The sequence below is a fragment of the Canis aureus genome, chromosome 22 (assembly GCF_053574225.1).
Source record: "Canis aureus isolate CA01 chromosome 22, VMU_Caureus_v.1.0, whole genome shotgun sequence".
Lineage (NCBI taxonomy): Eukaryota > Metazoa > Chordata > Mammalia > Carnivora > Canidae > Canis > Canis aureus.
In genome coordinates this window covers 6,605,237-6,622,802 of record NC_135632.1, presented here as the reverse complement: position 1 = coordinate 6,622,802, position 17,566 = coordinate 6,605,237, and the positions used below count along the sequence as shown (strand labels likewise).

The 17,566-nt window shown below is 37.1% G+C and overlaps 1 protein-coding gene across 7 annotated transcripts in view; it reads left to right on the top strand.

Moving 5' to 3' along the window:
- The window catches only part of MED12L (mediator complex subunit 12L), a 323,065-nt gene that overhangs the window by 292,297 nt on the left and 13,202 nt on the right, over positions 1 to 17,566 (top strand). For 6 of the 7 annotated variants that reach the window (XR_013360938.1, XM_077864688.1, XM_077864687.1 and 3 more), the window contains 4 exons: positions 4,116 to 4,205; positions 6,564 to 6,793; positions 9,505 to 9,661; positions 12,797 to 12,883. Coding sequence is in view for 6 of the 7 variants with exons in the window: in XM_077864688.1 (XP_077720814.1) it covers positions 4,116 to 4,205; positions 6,564 to 6,793; positions 9,505 to 9,661; positions 12,797 to 12,883 (564 nt within the window). In the remaining variant the exon portion in view is untranslated. Of the gene's footprint in view, positions 1 to 4,115; positions 4,206 to 6,563; positions 6,794 to 9,504; positions 9,662 to 12,796; positions 12,884 to 15,789; positions 16,423 to 17,566 lie in introns of those variants that run through there. The other variant, XM_077864690.1, reaches the window with a different exon arrangement.

The following is a 17,566-nucleotide window of genomic DNA, read 5'->3' as shown; positions in this document are numbered from 1 at the left end:
TGGTTCACACCACGTGTTATTTTAGCCTTGGGCACCATTACTCAGTACCTTCCAAATGAATAGTCACAAATAAAACCCTTTTTGCTAGGTGACTCATATAACATTACCCACTGATTTTTACTGGGGGATTTTTTTTTCCTTAAATCAGCATTATCAGAAACAAAGTCACAAAATCTGGCCACAGTTTTTTAGGGTATGGTTTGCTTCTGTGCTTGAGACACTAAAACACCATTGAAAAGTTACTAAATAGGGATTTCAAAAATTCATTGCTAGTGAACTGAGTGAATAGAAAATCCTGGACCCTGAAATGCTGATTGTCAGGCTGTCAGCTAGTTGGAGGCATAACTAATTCTCTTGTAGAAAGAGATCTTCACATTTTTTTCCAGTTGACTGAGGGGGAGTAATCGCTAAATGAAGAGAACAAGACCCAGAGGAATGAAAATTGAGGATGATTTATCAAGAATTTTAAACTTACTGGATGCATGTATTTCAAATTATGCAAAAGCCCTTTGAATCACCATCTCTTTGGGTTCAGATACTTCACTTGTCTGATTACAGATAAAGTAGTAAGAGAGAATTGTTCTTATGAAGGCCAGGAAAAATGGGTCCGAATTGAATAGCAGTTTCCTAAGTTTTTAGAAAGTGGAAGTTTTAAAAAAAAATGCAGTGGAGTTATGTTTCCTATATAGAGTCAAGCCCAAAGCAAAGTGCATAGAAACAAACTAGAGAGACCACAAGTAGGAATTTACCTCCGGTAACAATGTAGAGTCTATGTAGTTGCCAAAATTTCCCAGTTAACTGTGGCTTATTCCTTTAGCATGTGTAAGTCAGGTATCTGAGCCATGGGACCTTGAGCAGGGGCACAGACACGTCTTATTTTCTCTTCTAGGCATGTGCTCAAACTCAAATGGCAGCTGGATAGGTACAAATATTTGGTCAAAAACCAGCCTCCTGAGTTATTATCCTTTTGCACACATTAAAAATAAGAAGTTAATGTTACCTTTGATTGTCTCCATTAAGCAGGATAAGGGGGGAAATTCAGCTACTTTGCAGATGTTAATGCAGGTACAAATAACCGTTAGAATGATAGGTGCTAAAAATTAAAATTGTATTTTCAAAACAAAAGAGTATGCTGAAAAATATGGGGCAATTGGAAAGCACTTGGTAAACTATGCTGAAGTATAAATTCCAATTTACTTCTGGAACTCTTGGTTAACATATAAAACCAAATTGAATCTTAGATTTTCTCAATATTTATTGAGTACTTACTATGTGCCAAACACCATGCTCGAAACTGCTTACACATAAATGAAATCTTAGAAAGTTTTCAGAAAATTACAGATAAATGAATTATATGTAATCAAGTTGACCATATGTCCTGATTTGCCAGGTATGGATGGTTCCACTTTGCATCTCTTGTCCTGGCCTGTCCCAGTTTGAATGATACATTATATAGTCTCTTCCAGATTTAATGCAGCAAAACCACTGCCATCATTAAGAAACTTACTAAATCTTAGTCTTTAGTATCCTTGCTTATCCCACATTGTGGTCCTTGGTCAGCATTTATAAAGTCATGTCCCTAAAGAACTTTTCTTATTCATTCTTTATTCAAATAATTCAGCTATTTGTACAAGTTGGTATAATGCGTTTCTAGCATTTTTCTGGGGCAAAAGTAGAGCATTTGAGTTTTGTGGGAGAGACTGTGGTATTTTTCATTCAAAGAAACCTGATGATAAAGCTAGAGCACATGGGGACTACTGGCCAGCTTGGAGTGTTTGATTTTTCCCAGGAAGAATATTGCATATCTGAATTGCTACCTACTGTACTTAAGTAGTAAGTCAGGAAAAATTGGTGGTAGGAGGGAACATAATATGTTTATAAATAAAAAGTTTACCTTTAAACAAAAACGATTGACAGAGAATGCATGAATATTACAGTGTAAAAACCATATTTGAGATTTCTTAACCCTTTCTCTGTTTCTTTGAAAGTTAGTTTTTCTTTACATGTTAATTTTGTAAATTTCTTTTTATGGAGAGTACTTTTAAATTCATATTTCTTATTTCTTAAATGTCCATGGTCTCAACTTTTACTTAGCAATAAGAGTGTTGCCCCGTAACTCAGATATTTACCTTATTAGTATTCTAGTTTTCTCCATGTGTAAGTCATGGTTCCTTTCATAGGATGCTTCAGTAAGCAAAGGAAGAGTGACGAGTTTGAAAAGATCTGTCTTTCTGCACCCATGTGCAGCTGTCACATACACATCTTGTTTCCCTCTAAGACAAAACACAGTGTGAGAATTGTAAACTGCTTATGGATCTCAAGGATTTTAACTCACATATAAATAAATCATTTTTCTTCCTTTCTGTAAAAATGATAATATGCAAATATTTGTCCCCACAAAAAAGCGATACGCTATGTTTCAGAGACCACTGATTGAGGAGTGGCATTTTAAGATGTGATTGACCTAAGGACTCCTTGGCAGTGTTTGGAAGATCAAAAGCCTTTCAAATATTCTGGGGGAAATAGTTGTAGTTTCCGGATGGCCACACTGCCATGGAGTGAGTTCTCATGGAAGGAGTTGGGGCTCTTTTCCTTAGACCCAAGTAAATACAGATATAATTGCACTTAGGTTAATCAGCTAAAGGCTGAGAGTATCTTTATGATACCCTATTGTGGAAATTTGGATTCTTGTTGAAGCTATTATATGCACTCTCAGAAACTTGCATTTGGCCCATGTTTGGATGGACAGTCACCTTAAGAAATGCACTCAACTGAATTTATATGAAGATCAGAGAAAGGATTTTACTATATAATGTATACATTTGGTCTCGGTATTTCAGTAACAAGTCTTACTAGAGATTCCTCTCTCCATTTTTTATTAGAGTGAGTTTTAGAGGCTGTATGCCACTAAAGGATAAGCACTACACGAGGATTTAAATATTTCCATTTTTAATATTACATATGGAGACATCTTGTCATAACGGCAAGAAACCCTGGCTAAGTTCAGATAATGGCTTTGCCAGGTCTAGCTCAGTGAGCTTGCTAAGCAGCTTAAGCTCGTTAAGCCTGGCTTTTCTCTGAAGAAAAATGAGTAGGGCTGATCCTCCCTGTTTGCAGAGTTCTTGTGAGAAAATGGGAGTAAGAACAAGAAGCCCAATCTCTGGTGTAGAATAGATATTTAATAATTGTTGTGTTCACCCTTTAAAATTAATTGTTTTCTCTCTGTTAGAAAAGTCTACACTACTTTTCAAGCACATTAAATGCTTTTATATAATTTAACACTTTTGAAAAACGAGGACATCTATTCTATAAAACAATAGTAAAATATTTTGGAATAAGCCCCATTCTTTATAATTACTAAGTCCTATAAAAGACCAGGGATGGTTGGAAGCTGGACCTCTTTTTGTGATGATTATCACAAGCTTCCATGAAATAGCTTCTGGCACCATAACATAAAACACATACAGCTGCTCTTATGTATTTTTCAAAGGGCAACACATGCATTAAACGAAGACTTGGTGAGCAGATTTTAATTGGTTTATTTTGTACTTCATTAGAAGTATATTTGTTATTAATGTAAATTTTTATTGATTGTATTCTAATTGAAGATTAGTCATGGGAGATACCAAATTCATCTCTTGACTACATGATTAAATAGATAATTTTAGGTCACTATGAAGAAACTTCATTAAAAAGTCATGAAATTTGTATATACTACATATTCTCTTTCTTTTATGGGAACAGAATGGTACAGCTCTGTGCTTTCAGATTTCACCCTTAGAGACTTATTGAGCCTTTCAGTCTAGAGGGGCATTTCTATGCAGGGAAAGCTATCTCAGAGCCTCTCTCATAAGTAGACCACTGATTATTTTGGTTTGTATTTATGTCTGTGTTATTGTTGGAAACATCTATAGTCTTTGGGAGAAATAAGGTTAATAGTCTCTACACACATAGAAAATTGATGAGAAGTTATACTTAATGCAGTTTGGGAATCTCCAAGGTGTGTAAATCATCTAATAAGATTTAGTGTCATGGGTCATCCGGGTAATTAGCCAGGAGTGCAAATCAAGTTCTTGCTGTTATGATCAAGAGTCCACTTTGGCTTTGTTTTCCAGGGGCCACCAGGGGACCAGGCTGCTCTCTTTGCTGCACAAGCTCGGCCCTCCCCTCAGCTCCCCCAGTATCCAGGGCTGCAGCAAGCACAGGTACCTGCATTTGCTTTGCTTTGTAGATGCTACTGGGTTTTTGTTGTTGTTTTAAGATGTTAATTATTTATTCATGAGTGATGCACAGAGAGAGCCAGAGACACAGGCAGAGGGAGAAGCAGGCTCCCTGCAGGGAGCCCCCTGTAGAACTGGATTCCCAGGACCCTGGGATCACTATGTGAGCCAAAGGGGCAGAAGTTCAACCACGGAACCACCCAGGTGCCTCCCCCGCCCCCCCCCCCTTTTTTTTTTGCTGCTGGATTTTTAATGTTCCTTAATTAAAGCGGGCAACTAATTAAATGGGATATTTGCTCCTTATGGGGTCTAGAACATACTCAGTACTTCTACTTATAGATTATAATTGACATCTCAAAAAAAGCATTACCGATGATGAACAAGCCTTAAGATTCACTAATTTAAAGAGCATAAAACATTTCAGAAAGCTCTTGAATTAAAAATACAAATAACCGCTCTACTGATGATGATGGTAGGTATTGAAATGCTTCACAGTCCCAGAGTACTTGTTATAATGAATAACAATGTAATTCATGATCGAACTTATCATATTAAAAGATAGGATTGAAGAGGAATCATGCTAGAAAAAGAAGGTAATTGGCCTTGGAATCCGACCATGTCTCAATTCCTGGAATTTACTAGCTGTGTAACATTGCGTGAGTTATTCTGTGTCTTGGTTTCCTTCTTTGTAAAATAGAGATGAGCAATGTGAGGACGGAAGACATCCTGTGGAGCCAGCGTCATGCATCATGCCAGACCCATAGTAGCCGCTCTGCAAATGATAGACTTGCCTTAATATAAAGCAACTCTTGAGCTGTTTTTTCTAATGATTTTGTTGTTTCTGCATCTTTATACTTTTACTCTGTCCCTCTCATAACGAGGAGCACAGAGATGGTGGCAAGAGTGCTAGAGGGCCTAACAGTTTGCACCGTGCCCACAGCTAAAAGGCAATCTGCAACTGGCTCTCACAGGCACTGAGCCCCACAGCTGGATCCACGCATGCTGCTGGCTGGAAGTTTATTATGCGTTACTCTGGCTTCCAAGTCAGAGCCATTAAACCACCTTAGAATGTGGTTCTTTGCGGATTGAAGAGCAGGCCTCTTCTATTTAAATCAGTATTCCATTCTATAAGTTGCAGATAGTCACTCAGCAGAACTTCAGGTTTTTCATTTACATTAGGTGTCAGGATTTAGGGGGAATAGGCAGTCATATTAATATTGAATAGAAAAATTAAATAATCAAGAGTATTGGTAGAGTGCTGAAAAGGGCTATAGTCCAACCAGGACTAGAGGGTATCAAATAGTCCCCAGTTACACCCTTACTTTCCAGTTAAGGTATTATTTTTTGGTGTGGTGGGGCTTTTTTTGTTTTGTTGGTGTGAGTTATTTTTTTCTTTCTTTTTTCTTTTTTAAATAACTGGTTAGTTACTACAGACAAATTCATCAGATCCAAAGTGTAGGTGTAGTCATATATCCGGAAAGTATACTCCATCATTTTGATTTACAATGGACATAGGTAGCTTTTCTTTCTAATTTTGGAAATGACATTAATGGTGCTTTGGATCTGTTGAACATCGATGTCATCTGTGCACTTGAGGTATAGATGCTTGCCTGATTATTTCTATACAGAAACCTGTCTTTCCTTCCCTCAAAGTACTCAACTTATTCTAAAACTGATCCCTTAACCAAATGAGGATTCATGGTTGTTTGTTTCTTTGTTTATTTTAATATATTAAGGGAGAGTGAACGAGTGGGAGGGGCAAAGGGGGGAGAGGGAGAGAGAATCCCAAGCAGACTCCATGCTGAGTGGGGAGCCCATTGCAGGGCTCAGTCTCACAACCCTGAGATGGTGACCTGAGCTGAAATCAAGAGTTGAATGCTTGGGACCCCTGGGTGGGTCAGCCGTTGAGCACCTACCTTTGCTCAGGGTGATCCTGGGATCTAGGATTGATTCCCACATCAGGCTCCCTGCAGGGAGCCTGCTTTTTCCTCTGCCTGTGTCTCTGCCTGCCCACCCACCCCCCTCATGAATAAATAAATAAAATCTTAAAAAAAAAAAAAAAGAATTGGGTGCTCAATTGACTGTGCCATGCAGGTGCCCCATGTTTTTTTTTTAAATGGAAATTTCTGATGCATCCTTATCTAGATAGTTCATCCTTATCTAGATAGCTTTCCCACTAGCCTTTTGCCTCCAGAATAGTCCTCCTCCTATGTTGACTTTTAAGAACCTCAGGGAACCGTGACTTTCAGGGAGCACCTCCTGGCTTTGTTTTTGCCCCATATAGCTTAGTGATAGCAAAGTTGGTGGTAAATTGAAACATTGACTTCTTGTGCCCTCCTGCAGACCATGCCCCAGGGCTATACGATGTATGGAACGCAGATGCCTTTGCAGCAGACCCCACAGCAGCAGGCTGGTGGCGTGGTCTTGTCTCCTAACTATAACTCCAGAACCTATCCAGCCACACATTCCAACCCGGCGCTAATGGAAAGACTCAGACAGATGCAGCAGCAGCCCAGTGGCTATGTTCAGCAGCAGGCATCGCCATACCTGCAGCCCCTGACTGGCTCTCAGAGGTGATACATGTGGAAATAATGATTGCAATAGTAGACGCTCAAAGCCTTGTCTTTGTTCTGCATTGTCTAGGGCATGGTGCTTTATAATCACTTTTATGAGCTTGCATATTTGCATATAATTTGCATTGTGTCATCTCATTTTTAGTAGCATCCAGATAGGGGATCAAAATAAGCAATGTCCTATCTTGTTTATTTCATTTAAGGCTCCTGTAATTAAACTCACATCTGCCATAGTATGAGTGCAATATTTTAGATGCAGTATGTTAGCTCCAGTGTTTTCCGCTCTTTTAAAAAGATTTTTGGCTAAAAATATCTTAATATGAAAAAATTACTGGTTACTGTTAGCAATGTCTTACTAGAATATTTGGACTGGAGCCATAAAGTCTGTCATCGTTAATACTCAGTGTGCGTGGTGCACATAAGAGTTTTGCTGTATTTTAGTTTCCACCTTTTCTGCTTTCAGGTATGGTTGGCAAAAGAGGATCATCAAACATTCTTTCTCAGTTCTTGCTGTAATTGAATCTCATAGACATGATGTATGGTTACCACCAGGCACATGTGTCTACTTAAATTAGAGATTAATCAAGATTAAATTAAAAATTGCGTTTGTCAGTCACACTAGCCACATTTTGAGTGTTTAGTAACCATGTGCAGCCAAGCAGAGCCCACTTTGAAGATGTGGGACCCGTGCAGTCACACAGTATCCTGTGTTTAGAAGGCTCGTGTGCTTAATTTAATGATATGCTGTCGCCACCTTGAAAATCCTACTAGTTTTTGGTCAAGGAGCCTTGCATTTTTGTTTCATACTGGGATCCAGAAATGATATAGCTGGTCCTGGAGGCCAGTAGCTATCTTAATGGACAGCACAGCTGTACAACATTTTAGGCATTGTAGAAACTTCTGTTGGATAGCATAGGTCTAAAAGAACTAACTTTCATGCAAAATTTTTAACTATAGCAGACAGCAGCTTAGCTTCCATGTGTTGGCAGTCAGTTGTTGACTGCCTGGCAGGTTGGGATGGTTGATGGTAGCACATTTGGGAAAATAAATAAATTTGGAGAAACATGCATTGTATTATTATTCTAAGTGGAGCATAGCATATTGAACTTGAACTTCAGAGCTCAACAGTTGTATTAAATCCCACCTGTGCTCTTTCCTGGCTAACTTTGGGAAGTCACTTCTAGCTCTCTGTTTTCTCATTTTTAAAATAGGAATAACAAAATGCAAATCAAAACCACAATGAGCTATCCCAGAATGGCTAATATCAAAAAGACAAGAAACAACAAGTGTTGGCAAGGAGGTAGGGAAAAAGGGAACACTTGTGGCCTGGTGGTAGTGATGTAAATTGGTGCAGCTGCTATGGAAAACAGTGTGGAGCTTCGAAAGAAAGAAAGAAAGAAAGAAAGAAAGAAAGAAAGAAAGAAAGAAAGAAAGAAAGAAAGAAAGAAAGAAAGAAAGAAAGAAAGAGAGAAAGAGAGAAAGAGAGAAAGAGAGAAAGAGAGAGAAAGAAGAAAAGAAAGAAGAAAGAAAGAAAGGGAGAGAGAGAGAGAGAGGAAGGAAGGAAGGAAGGGAAAGAAAGAAAAGAAAAGAAAAGAAAAGAAAAGAAAAGAAAAGAAAAGAAAAGAAAAGAAAAGAAAGAAAAAAAAAAGAAAAGAAAGAAATACCGTACCATCCAGTAATTCCACTTCCACTACTGGGTATTCCAAAGAAAACAGAAACACTAATTCAAAGTCACCCCTATGTCTATTGCAGCATTATTTACAATAGCCAAGCTATGGTAGCAGCCCAAGTGTCCATCAAAAGATGAATGGATGATAAAAAAAGAAGATGCCCTTAATATATAGAATGGGTATTACTCAGCCATAAAAAGAATGATTTCTCACCATTCATGACCATGCGGACAGAACTAGAAAGTATAACGCTAATTGAAGTAAGGCAGTCAGAGAAAGATACCATAAGATTCCACTTAAGATGTGGACTCTAAGAAAACAAGTTAGAGGGATGAAAATGTGTAGCATAGGGGGTATAGTCAGGACTATTGGGATAACCTTGCAGGGTATACGTGGTAGCTCCCCTTCCATGGTGAGCATTTCATAATGGATTGCTGAATCTCACCCACTCATGTTTAACTGCAGGCCATGCAATGTGAATGCAGAATTTCTTATATGTGTTTGAAAAAAAAAATTGAGCTGTTTCTCATTTCTAAATCACTGTCCAAAATATAAATGTTGACTATCTTTCAATTAAAAGTCTTAAATAAATAAAATGGGGATAATAAAACTGCCGACCTCAGAGGATTCCCATGGGGAGTAAATGAAATAATACTTTTCAGGCTCTTATTAAAACTGTGCCTTCTCCAGAATAAATGCTCAAGTAGTGTCACTTATTGTTTAAAAACTACTAAAATATTTTTTAAAAGTAATTTAAACATGATTGCAATTTTTACCTTGTATTGAGCACGCTTGCTGTCCTTTGTCCAGTGATTCCATCTCTCCCTGGGAACCTAGATTATCTTTAATCACTGGTCTCTATTGCATGTGAATTTTGTACAGCTGAAAACTGAACACGGTTTTGGTTTGTGTGTGTGTGTGTGTGTGTGTGTGTGTGTGTGTATGTATGGACATAATGTGCCTGTGGCACTGATTAAAAATATGCCAGCTTGCCTGGGTGTGAAACCAAGTTGTTATTTTTTTTTTTTTTTTTTTTACCAGACTGAATCATCAGTCCCTTCAGCAGAGCCCTCTGGTAGGTGGAGGAATCGATGCGGTGCTGACTTCCACGCATCCCAGCCTTCCGTCAGTGCCCCTGCCTCAGGACCCGATGAGACCCAGGCAGCCGCAGGTTCGACAGCAGCAGAGGCTCCTCCAGGTCTGTGGCTGGGGGTGAGGGCAGCGCAGGAGGGGGGTCTCAGCAGTCCTAAGAAATAAGAAGCACTCAGGCTTTCATTACCAAGTTCTCAGGAACCCCCAGCATGGGTGACACTAGGAGTTCAGCTGGTGAAATTTAGTTCTGACTTGGCCAGAGTCGTCTTTCTCGGTGCTTTTCCCAGGTCATGGGCAGGAGGGTGCATTATGCAGAATATCTTTCCCCTTTGACAGAGGTTCGAGAGAGGGTAACTGGCTGCCTTTATCTTAATAGTGTAAACGTCACCTCACCCACTCACTCTTTAACTACAGGCCATGCAATTTGAATGCAAAATTTTTACATGTGTTTGAAAACAAACAGAAGCAAGATTGAGCTGTCCACAGCTTGTGTCAGATTCCCAGAGAGCTCTGTCTACAACCCAAAACAGTATCTCTGACACTTCTGGTCCCATTTAAGCTGTGAAGTTGGAGTGAGATGGGTGGGATATCTCATAGTGTCTCCATTTATTTGATGTAAATATTTAAGTACCTTAGACAAAGGATTCCTCCTCTGGACACATTTCTACTTCTAACTTACTCACTTAGGGAATATAGGCTATTTATGTTTACCTGTTGGCATTTGTAAAGTTCATTATTAGCAAGTTTGTCCTATGTTATTTGTTTGGATATTGTCTGATAAGTCTGTATGGTGGATTCTTCTCAGCAATTCACCTTGAGATGCGCTGTCATTTTATGTGTTACTAAGAAAGAAAGAAACCACCACCCAAAATGGGGAGTCTAGTAGAACTAGGGTACCCAACATACCCTTGGAATGAGTTCAATAAACCTGTCCTGCATAAAGGGGCAGTAAACCTTGCAAGGTTGCATGTCTCAACCTTGACCCTGGTTGGAGGGAAGAAAAAATATCTTTTTTTTTTTTTTAATTTTTTTTTTTTAATTTTTATTTATTTATGATAGTCACAGAGAGAGAAAGAGAGAGAGGCAGAGGGAGAAGCAGGCTCCATGCACCGGGAGCCTGATGTGGGATTCGATCCCGGGTCTCCAGGATCGCGCCCTGGGCCAAAGGCAGGCGCCAAACCGCTGCGCCACCCAGGGATCCCATATCTTGTCTCATTATTTGAACCACAAGTTCAAATGGGTTTGAAATCTGAATTCAGTGTGATCCCCAAAATTCTAGTTGACAGTACCTCCAGGATAGGCATAAGCCAACACAAATCCTCCAGAAGAAAAAGTTCTGTAATGATTAAATGTCATTAGTTCTAAGATGTCATTAGTTGCACCTCAACTGTTACCTGTTATATGGTAAAAAAAAAAAAAAAAAAAAAAAAAAAAGGTTATATCACAAAATTGATAACATAGTAATTGGTTTAGGGGAAGTGTGGCCTACAAATGCTCAGTCTCACAGTATAATTGTTATCTCCAGCATGGTAAGAACCCCTGTCATCCTTAGTTTTGTCATAAGTAAATGTAAATAATTATAGCACCTACCTCTTAAATGTGTAGTAAGAGTTCAATAAGAAAATATAATTAAATCACTCATTTGGTAATATTAAGAATAATTATAATGATATTTTCATAAGTAATTTTATCTCAGATTCTGAGGGTATGTTTCAGAACTTTATAGGACTGATATTTATATTTCCCTCTGCTTTAAATTACTCATTTCCAAACCACAGAGGAAAGTTATTACATTAGTTATTTACTACTTCCTGTCTTCTATTGCCTTTTCAAGGCTGTACATTTTGAAAGTGTTTTTTTCCTTTGGTTTGTTTTTTAATATGTACTTGTTTTTCTTTTTTTAATTCCGAGTAGCGTAATATGCCCTTCTGGTAATTTTTTTCATTACCACAAATTCCCTGGAGATAAAGGAAAGGGTTTTGCTTTTGCTTAAGGATTATACTTACTCCACTTGATGGGATGAGTACTGGATGTTATATGTTGGCAAATTGAGTTCAGATAAAATATTAGAAAGACCAAAAACAAGAACAACAACAAAAAAGAAAATCTAAACCTTAAAAAAAAAAAAAAAAAGGATTATACTTACTCTTTTATTTGTGATTGACTACAACCATAAAGGAACAAATTGATAATTACGAAGTTAGGTTGATTTTTCTTAGAAGAATTCACAGAAAACCAAATGAAGGATTGGCTTTATATTGCAATCCTTATGGTTCTGGTCCCACTTGCATTGGCCCAGTTGGGAAGGACCCTGCCCAGACCTCTTGCTAGAATTCCATATTCATGAGTATTGGCACCTGTGGGAAATACCATCTGGTAATAGCTATTTATTACCTTGCCCTAAACAAGACAAATAATTTGGGGGATAGTATGCAAACCAGGTTGGAAATGCAGAAGATAAAAAGAAGTCTGGCATTGTCATCATCTAGAGGAAGTTCGTGGGTGGAGGAAATGTTGAAGGTCACTGAGACCAACCACCTATTAATATTTTCCTCTCCTCTTCGTCCCGCATAGTGGATGAGTAGTTTGTATTTCTTCTGTGACTTGGAAGTGTTTACTAAGGGCTCTTTATTTAAGCCAACTGGGTCACTGACATAATTTGTTTTTATGCTGGTAATTTTTGCCAGAACTTCTCACATACACGTCTTACTTAAAAAAAAAAAAAAAAAAAATTCTGATCTTCAAGAATTACTCCTCTTCTTCTCCCTGTTTTGCTTTCTTTAAGAAATCTACATTGTTCTTTAAAAAAAATTAATCTTCAGGAGTTCTTCCAGATGCCTTAGGGGCTAAAAAGGTAATTACTTCGTAGTCCTTTTCCAAGCTGCTGGTATAAAAGATAGGATAAATTAGATGCAAGAGCAAATAACACGAAAGGTGTTAAAAACACTAAGTATAAAAAGATGTCCCAGGACACCAGAGGGTAATATGGACAGTGAACACTGTGACTATGGAAGGAAGAGCTCCTTGGGGTTGTGTGGTCCGAGAAGCCTACAAGGGGACGAGATTTAGGTCCTACCTTGAAAGAAAGATGAATAATGTTTGTCAAGACAAAGATGCAGGAGGTAGCTGTTTATCATTTTTGTTCATCAAGGTAATTAGATGCAAGGTATATAGGGGGAGGGAGGAGACTGAGCTGTATTACCCCCTCTGTTTGAGTGTCTAATCCTTTTTTTCCTTGCAGATGCAGCAGCCCCCCCAGCCCCAGCAGACCCCGCAGCCCCAGAGTCAGACCCTTGGTCTCCAAGCGATGCAGCCGCAGCAGCCTTTGGTAAGGCCTGGTGTTTGGGAACCAAACATGTGGGGTTCTTTTTAAAGACAGGTTGGATTTTTCATCCCATAAGATCATTTGTTAAGAATCGAAGTAGCTTAAATATGCCATCACAAATTTTCCCTAGAACTTGTATCAGAGTAGTATATTTGTTTTCACAGGAAGATATAAATAAATATTTGGGGTTAAGTAGTTACATCATTTTTCCTCTTCAGACTTTTTTTCCAGACTTTTTCATGGCCTAAAATATTTATGTTGAGACACTGCTTTTCTTCTAAACGTTAAAGTGATAATTTACCTTATCTTTTACAAGATTATCTTTGTGTTTTCACTATAATTTCAAAAAAGCATGAGTGTGCTTTCTAAATATTATCTTTACTGCTATAAAAGAAACTCTGACTTCAGCCAGTTATTTTCCATAAGAATTTTCATGTAATTAATATAGTCCTGTAATTCTTTAGCTTTGGAAGTCAGATTTTGAAAATGTGAAATGCATAGCATCAGTGTTTCCTGAAACCTCAGTAGTTTACACATCCTTTATTTTTGCAACTGCCGTATTATTTACTTAAGCATTTTTCTTTAAATTGCCTCGTTTTCTGTTTACTTAAATAAGTATGTCCTAAAAGGAATTTGTATTACTACCATCAATGGTCACATCACCTGCCACATATTGGAAATATCTGTAAAGATAAATATTTATTCCAAAGGTTAACTGAACAACATGAGTTGTGTAGAGTGAGTCCTACCTAACGTGAGCTAGCTTACTACTGCACTTTAGGAAACTCTGGTATAGACTCTTTTTAGGATAGGATTATAAAGATTGAATGGTTTTCCCACTTTTGCACTAAAGAAAGAAGGACAGAGCCAAGGCTGTAGTAGGAGACATCAGATCAGGAGAGCTAGGTGATAAAGAGTGTAGTGGCCAAATAGACTGACGATCGCGTATCAGGGACTGGAATAGGACACCTTAGGGCATTTTACAAGCCTTGGCTAGTTTGAGCCCCATTTTTAAGGAAATTCTTCTTTATCATGAATCTTGTTTTTCTAGCTCCAATTCTTTTTTTTTTCTTTTTTTTTTTTTTTTTTTTTTTTAGGATTTTATTTATTTATTCATGAGAGACACAGAAAGAGAGGCAGAGACACAGGCAGAGGGAGAAGCAGGCTCCATGCAGGGAGCCCGATATGGGAATCTGGGATCACATACACCCTGAGCCAAAGGTAGACGCTCAACCGCTGAGCCACCCAGGCATTCCCCACCCCCTTTTTAAATATATCTGTGACATTTATTGCAATCTATCTTAAAAATCCTTTCTCAAGTAGAGGCAGTATAGGAGCATCCACAGGCAGCCTACATTCTTCATCATCAGAGGTGTATTAGCAGGGATTGGCTGACTTACAAATGTTGTAGAAGGGTCTCCTTGGGATGGGTTCTGCTACTTCTCCCTAGCGTCTCACCCAAGAGCAAGATGTAGCTCAAGCTAACAGAAGAATTAAAGAATAATACAAAGAATTATCATAATTTCTCTTTCTAAATTCACTAAAATATTTTGTCACATTTGCTTTATTATTCTTTCTACACACACACACACACACACACACGTACATATGAGTAAGTTGCAGACTCATGCCTCTTTAGTCCAAATACTTCACTGTGGTCTTTTAGGAACAAGGGTACTTTCTTACAAAAACTTGGTGCAATCATTAAAATCAGTTAATCTGATGTGAATACAATACTGCAATCTATACATCTTTTGCAAATGGTACCAATTGCACCAGTAATTTTCCTTTTTGCAGTTTTTTTTTTTTTTTTTTTTTCTGGTCTAGGATCACACTTTGCTTTCATGTCTTTTTACTTAGCTTTAATCTGGAACAATTCTGCAGCCCCTTTTTGTCTTTGTTTTTTTTGTTTTTGTTTTTTCATGACAGTGACATTTTGAGGTTTGTAGAATTTTTAGAGTGTAACTCAGTTTTTGATTTGTCTGATGTTTCCTCATTATTAGATTCAGATCATGCACTTCCGGCAGGAGTATCACAGAGGTGATGTATCTTTCTCAGGTATCACATTAGGATATACATTATTGGTGTCATTACATCAGTCTTTTTCTTGAGGTGTTATGGTAGATATCTCCACCGTGAGCGTATTGATTTTTCTTTTGTAGCTAATAAATAATTTATGGGGATAGCTTGATACAATCTAAGTGTTCTTTTACTCATGGGCCTGTACTCGCTAGTGTTAGCCTTTGTTAAATTAATCTTGCTCCAATTCAATTTTGCTATGCTGGTGGAGAAATAATGATTAACTAGCTCCAGTATTTTTTTAACAGTTGGTATTCTATTTAAGGAAGATCTTTCCCTTCTTTCCCTATTTGTCTATCTATGTCTCCCTAAGTTGTATTTTATATATGAAGGCTACCATTTGACTCTTTTTAAATTTAATTTAATTTAATGTAATGTAATTTAATTTAATTTATAATGTTATTTTATTTTATTTATTTTATTTTATTTATTTTATTTATTTTATATTTTATTTGGAGAAAGAGAGAGACACACACATACACACAGGTGGAGGGGAAGGGGGGGAGAGAGGATCTTAAGCAGGCTCCATGCCCAGTGTGGAGCCTGACATGGGCTCGATTTCACAACTCTGAGATCATGATCTCAGCAGAAATCAAGAGTCGGTTGCTTAACTGACTGAGAAAGGCACCCCATTGACTCTTATATTTAAAACATTCAGCTACTAGGGTTGAGTTTAGATTCTTTCTCCCACTTCATCCGGTATTCCACAGTCACATTAGGCATCTACTAGGTCACATTAGCCAATTTAGAGATTCACTTTCCACCCCATAGGTTACTCTGTCAGCTAGTAAAAAAGCTTAAAGTAGTCCTGTTCTTTTGTTTCTTTATAGAAGAAAACATTCCGGAGATATTTTGACAGAAAACCAAGAAATGAATGATAACGTATCTGCAGATGATGTCATGTTGAGTGTTTGGGATATTCGATGTTGACATGGCAAAGTTTTAATTAACCTTTTCTCCTTTCTAATTTAAAACAAAGACTTCTTATGCTATAATGCTCACGTGAGCAGCAGAGGCTCATGTGAAGAACTGGGAAATAACAATAATATACCTTTTCAGAGATCCATGCAAATTCATTAATGAACACTTGATTAATAGTTGTAAGGAACTCATTTATTTAAGAATTGTAACTTCTTTGGTTAGTCATTGCTAATAAGGAAATGACTGCATAGTACCTTGTGTGCCAGTAAAGCAAATTTTAAATGTAGAACTGCTTCGGTTCCTTTTAATATATAACAATATTGTATCGCACGTTTTAAGCTGCTTTTTAATCTTTGATTCCTATGTGTAAATAAACATGAAACATGTACATATAATTGGCTCACAAATAATAAAATCTTATAATCTGTATTTTTAAATTTATTTCTATTCAACCACACAGATGCATAACTGCCATCCGCAGACTGTGAATTTACTTTTCAAAAATGTTGACTTTAATTTGTGGTCACATGTCCTTATAAAACAGTTCATAATTTCAACCAAAAACAGGACTCAATGCCTGCAGTTAAGCATCTTTGTCTTTCTCTTTGGCCTTTCATCCACCTATTATTAAATACTATTTTAGTTGGTTTATAATATGACATATAGGAAATACCATAAAATATTAAATGCATAAAATTTTTTTATGCTTAGAGAATTGTGCTATATAAACACAGATGGATATTGATATCAAGTGCCTGAAATGAAATGGTTATTTTGGGTAAGATTTTGAAAAAAAAACAACAGTTTTTTTGAAACTATCACAAATTTATAGGGCTGGGGTGGAAATTGTCTTTAAATTTCTTTATTATAATTTGAAGCAGATTAGCTTTTGCACAGTTAAGAATAAGAGACTCTTTCCCCATGTTCCACTAGAATGAAAGCATATCTAATGTAAGAGAATTTTATATCTTTCTATTCACCTAATTAGTTTCATGAATATTTAATAAATTAATTATGTGTAAAGAATTTATGTCAAATGTATTCAATTTTGACCTCTACGACAGTTTTCAAGTTTTTAACGTAGTAGGTTATATTTTACTCACTAGCTTAAAACACATCCTAGGGATTGAGCAGATTAGTCAAAACATGGCCCATGATTTTTTCCCACTGTGTTCATAGTAAAGTAATTTCAGAGAAACAAAAAATTTCATTACAAGTCTTAATGGATAGTAAAATCCACAGTAGGCTTTCTCAAGCCTTTTTGATTTTCTTTTCAGCTGAAGTCTTTTTTAAAAGCTGTTTTGGAAGCATAATGACTTATTTTTATATCTAGACACTGTGTTTTAATCTAAACAGCCTGTACAAAGGCAGAAATATTGTGTATATCATAGTCTTAGGATAGGCTAGGAAATTTAAAATATCACTTAGAGGAACAGAATTCAGAATTAGAAGTTAAAGACATAGTCAATGATCTTGGAATTTTACATTATTGTGATTAGTTCTTTTTTCAGCATACGTTTATTCAGCGTACTTATATATACTTTTTTAAGCTTATTAACATAATCTACATGTTTGTAATTTTATATAGCTGTGAAGTCAGCTGTTTTCCTCTGCTCTTACTTGCTTAACACCCACCTACTGCTGAACATTGATATTGTTTCCAATTTCACAAATAATGCTGCTGGG